Source organism: Penaeus chinensis, chromosome 35, assembly GCF_019202785.1.
Source record: "Penaeus chinensis breed Huanghai No. 1 chromosome 35, ASM1920278v2, whole genome shotgun sequence".
NCBI classification, from domain to species: Eukaryota; Metazoa; Arthropoda; class Malacostraca; order Decapoda; family Penaeidae; genus Penaeus; species Penaeus chinensis.
This window is the reverse complement of record NC_061853.1, coordinates 12,037,793-12,043,134: the sequence shown is the minus strand read 5'-3', so window position 1 is coordinate 12,043,134 and position 5,342 is coordinate 12,037,793. Positions and strand designations below refer to the sequence as shown.

At 40.5% G+C, this 5,342-nt stretch overlaps 1 protein-coding gene across 1 annotated transcript in view; it reads left to right on the top strand.

Moving 5' to 3' along the window:
* Window positions 1-3,750: 3,750 nt before the first annotated feature.
* Window positions 3,751-5,342, top strand: part of LOC125044066 — a 1,598-nt gene continuing 6 nt past the window's right edge. The window contains exons 1-2 of the mRNA XM_047640512.1: window positions 3,751-3,924; window positions 4,136-5,342. The exon at window positions 4,136-5,342 is cut by the window's right edge and continues 6 nt beyond it. Of these exons, the coding sequence (XP_047496468.1) occupies window positions 3,751-3,924; window positions 4,136-4,882 (921 nt within the window). The 3' untranslated portion in view covers window positions 4,883-5,342. The remainder of the gene's footprint in view (window positions 3,925-4,135) is intronic.

Sequence of the window (5,342 nt, the reverse complement as noted above, 5' to 3'; positions counted from 1 at the left end):
GGAGGAAAAAGCGAAAAGGATAGCGTGTAAAATGGAGAAGAGGCAAAACTTATAATGTCATTGATAGTAAATCGATCAATAAAAATACTTGTAGGAGGAAAGGACTATAGGTGCAAGTTTTTATTTATTCAATTTCAGTGCTTTCGATTCAAAGTCATGTTTCCACCAATCACGGATTAAGAATAATGTTTGAGTAATGAAATGATGCAGTGATAATACTGATTAGTAACGACAAAAAATGATGATAATAGTATATAGCAACAATATTGGTAACCAAAAATCGTAACTTATAACTACTAGATAAAGATAATTAGGCAGGTACTTATGCAGTGCAAACACATACTGTAATTTTGACTGATAAGTACTTAATCTAACTACAATACGTTTTCAACCAGAACTGTTTAATTATAGCTCTTTACCACAAATCTACCTGTAAGTTATCCGATAATCTATTCATCTTAACACCAAAATGCAAATAACTGTTTCCTGGGCCCCAGGGATCCAAACTATAAGTTCTCATCACATTTCATCCGTATCTTTAAGCGTAATCCGGATGACAAACATTTCCCTCTCTTCACCACAACTCAGATGTTCTCATAATCTAACATCAAGAAATCGATAACATAAGTAATAATCATGTAAAGGAAGATTTTTAGACTTCAGCTACTTAGACATTAGAACTTTCCTAAAATATTAGAAATGTGCGTTCAGATTTACACAACAGTGGCAAAACTAGTTTAATGTCTACGGGACGGTTTTCCAGTCCATTTTTTATGATGATGGCGGATTTGTCATGAATTTTCTGCTTAGACCGAAAATACCGAGATGAAAAAGAGGAATAATTTTGACGGTCTATTAATTGGTTCTTACCAGATGACCGTCTATGTATAATGACAAAACTATTCTTTACATATTACGATCGGGCTCCAGGACACAATACCTTGTTCCCTCGAGAATAAATTGTGGAACTTTGAAAACTGTAACTAATATGGGTCGAATGTTAATTACAAGGCCATCTGAATCTGGCTGTTGGGGAAATGGTTAGTGCATGACAGTGATGAAATATTAGCGTCCTACAATTACCGACTTCATGCGGGTTTGGACCTAATGTAAAGGCGAAAGACCAAATGGCGATTTACCCGTGTTTTAGATGAGATTAGTTTATGCTTGGGTGAATTACATTTCGTTTCGCTATATTCAGTTACGATGGGCTAGGTTGGGATCCGGGGAACAGAGCGAATGAGGGGCACACAGTAAGTCTACACCCTTGTGTAAGTATGCCGCGCTTCCAACTGTGGTATTAGTAGTTCGTAGGGTACTACTAGTTTATCTCCTAATCGTAAAATGTGTGGGATAGCTTAGTCAAGAATGTAACATATTGTAGTGTTACTTACTTTGCGTCAGTGAGGGTGTTACACTCTGCCTTGATCTCTGTTTCGTGAGGTTATAGCAGTCATAAAGGGATGGGAACAAGTTAATCTAACTCGTACAGACATTTACGTTTCTGAAAAAAGAGCATTAAGCTACGCTTGACATTATGTTGCCCACGATTCCAATTGTTCATTTACATAGCAAGTGATTCAAAAAAACTAACATTTCTGAATTAATCAAGTGATCTTCAGTAAAACCATATTACAGATTATTTATATGCAAATGGTTGTTGATACCAAGGTACAGATAATTTTACGTGTGTTTATGAGCATGTGTTTTCTCTTTACTAAGGTCATAATGTGTTTCTTCATTGCAGTACAGGTTACAGCATAATTCAGCATATTAAGCTATTATATTTTATCTAGTTTACTCAATCTAACATGCCAAGGGAATTCTGCATCGTGAAAGTTTATAGCTCGTTAGCTTGGCCGTAGCCTCACCTAGATAATCAGGGATCCTGAAGCAAAGCAAAGCAGAGAAACACCTACATTGACAAACTTACAAAGACAGCACTGGTAATTTTGTAGATCATAAAGCTGAGTTCCAAATAACAAAGTATCTAGTAGCCCTTATAGGAAACATAACTACTCTATAGCTAACTAAAAGTTAAATATGTTTACAATCCTGTATGAAACTTACAGGAAGTGTTTAAGTAAAAAATATTAGGCTCATCACATAAATTTCAATTCTTTATTAGTCAATTATTCAACTTAATTCGTGTTTTTCTTTAAGTATTTGAAGTAAGGTAAAAGGTGAAAAGGGCGTATCAGATTTGATGGCTTCCAGCAGACTATAGATATCATGAATAAACTTCTATCATCTAAAACATTACATGATATATCTATATATGCAGTGATATAATATACCCTTAATTTGTCAAAAACTTCTTCCATCGCTATCCGGATGCGTCATATACAATTCTTACCTGGTGGCATTTCTGCTGCAGTTCACGTCGACCTCCTCTAATTCAAGTGAACGCTGAGTTACCTGCCACGCAAATGCTGTGTCAGTTTTTCGCTAATTCATAAAACGAGAAATATAATGCACCTTGCGACAAGTTGTGGTCTATATTTCTTAGTTTATGTATACACGCGCGCGCCTGTTTCTGTATGTGTGTGTGTGCATGTTTGTGTGTGTGTGTGTGTGTGTGTGTGTGTGTGTGTGTGTGTGTGTGTGTGTATGTGTTTGTGTGTGCGTGCGTGTGTGTGTGTGTATGTGTGTGTGTTTGTGTGTATTTTTATCGAGATATGAGAATCTCACTATCTGTATTATATATATAATACATTTATAATATAAATACAATATAGATATATATATAATATATATAATATATATAGAATATACATATATATATGTGTATGTGTATACATATGATATATATATATATATATATATATACACAAATGTATTTACATACATAAATACATATATACATACACATATATGTGTATATACATATATGTTAATTTATATATATATATGTATATATATATAGATATGCCATCACCGATGCAGTGTTTAACGAACTACTTGGCGCCATGTTGACATCATGTAGCTGACCCATGATCATTCGCAAGTTGTTAGTGGTTCACAAATCGCTACCAAATCCACTACCGTATCTAGGTTTGCCTTACCTAATATATGTAAATCATTAATACACATATATTTGTATATATATATATATATATATATATATATATATATATATATATGTGTGTGTATACACACACACTCACACACACACACACACACACACACACACACACACACACACACACACACACACACACACACGCACACATATATATATTCCTGTATAATGTTCTTTCTCACTACAGAAACCGAAGATTCGGATCCATCTGTCATGTTTCGTACCCATTTTTTCCTACGTTTTGTTTTTCTGTTCTGAAAATAGTTTTCGTGTTATAAGATTTCGAAAGTCACTTGACGAAATTGTGCTATTTGTTCGTCCTTCCTTTGTGTTTCTAGATGTATAAGATCAGTAGTAGATGCCTATTTAGCCTCTCTACTAAATATTTCATTAGTTTGTCACGCCACATGTTATACGGCCTTATCCTTGGCCTATATCTGTTAAAAATCGCATAACGGAATTGTATGACTAACATCATTCATGCAAATCCTTCGTTATGGTAGCTACTAACTAGTCCTGAAAGCCTCTCAGTCTTCCTATTAAGGCCTAGTGAGGAGGTCATTTCAAACCGGATAAAGCGGACAATTTACGCTGTCCTGCAACCTCCCTCATAATTAGTGCGTATTTGACATACCTCTGTATACGAGGCAGGTTCTTAAGAATGATAAATGTTTGGTGCACCAGTCTTCTCTTTGATGAGCCAACGAGAGTACTACACAGTTTTACGTGACTCAAGCCTTTGGGAATCAACAGATGTGAGTGCTAGAGATGTTTATGATCTCTGGCTAAAAGGGTCAGATAAGGAGGCCACGTGTACATATATAAGTGAATTACTGCCACGGGTGCATTCATACGTATGCATATGATACCGTTGATGCCGTCAGAACGTGCGCGCGCGCGCGCGCGTGTGTGTGTGTGTGTGTGTGTGTGTGTGTTTGTATGTGTGTATGTGTGGACGGGTGGGTGTGTACGTGGGAATATTTTCATTTAAATCCATGTTATACCTCTGCAGAAACATGCAAATATTTAAATATAGAATCTTTTGAATGATAGCCCGTACGGAAGAATCTGCATAATCGGGCATTCCTGAGCCAAAAGGTTCCATTCGGCAACTCGCTAGACAGTTCAGCCCTACTTAAACGTCGGCGTGCGAGGAGCGGCGCAGTCATGGCCACACGCGGCTCACACTCGCTCTTTTGGCGCGCCCTCGCCGCCTTCCTGCTGGCGGCTGAGCTGAGGGCCGCGTCCTTCAGCCTCACGCCACACGCCGACTACAGGAGGAAGTTCTCGTGGGCGCAGGCGAGGAGGTTTATCAAGGAGACGCAGGAGCAGCTCAGCGCCGACCTCCTGCACCAGATGGAGGAGGCGACGCGGGCGGAGTACAGGGAGGTGCCACATCCGATCGCGCACACGTCGCAGCTTCTCCACGAGGGCATCGACTGCTCGAGGATCACCTCGGACCTCCACCCGAACAACCTCAAGAGCGACGTGCAGCTCCGACCCGCCTGGATCCACGACTCGCGCTTCATCGGCGCCTGCCCGACGCGCTTCGTGAGTCGCGAGCTCCCGCCCAAGTACTTCCCACCGGTGGTCCTGGAGGCGCAGTGCGTGTGCGGCGGCTCACACTGCTCGCAAGAGGGCCACCAGTGCGAGCCCGTGTCGCGGCAGGTGCCAGTCTGGGTGCGCCGCGGCCCCGCCTTCCACGTGCTGGACGTTATGGAGGTGACAGTGGCGTGCATCTGCGCACGGAGACGCAGCTACCGGGCCAACAACCTCATCATGGCGGCCATCCAGAGCTAGGGGGGCGGTCGCGCCTCGCGAAGGTGTTGGTCATTTGCATTGGGCGGGCGTCGGGCGAGAGATCGCCTCCCGGCTAAAGCCGAGACGCGGCAGGGTTGTGTTGTGACGCGGGTTGTGTTGGCTCGTGCCAAAGTCACGGCGTCATGCAAAGCCGCTGACCGCCGCTGTGAAATCCGAGTTTTAATGGTTCAATCGGCACGAATCATGTGTCGGTATTCCAAGAATTACATGACATCGGGCTGTGGTGAATCCATTAACTGTTCATATCCAAAAATGATTTTGGAAATATACTGCATCTTCAGTTAATTATGATAATCAATGCTGGTTATATTTTATGGCATACATTACAGAATGTTTTATAGAATACCATTTCTTAATTTTCAGTAAACTGTTGAATAATTAAAAAGTGATGATGAGATGGCTTCTATTTCTGAAGATATTAGCTAATAAACTATAAGCA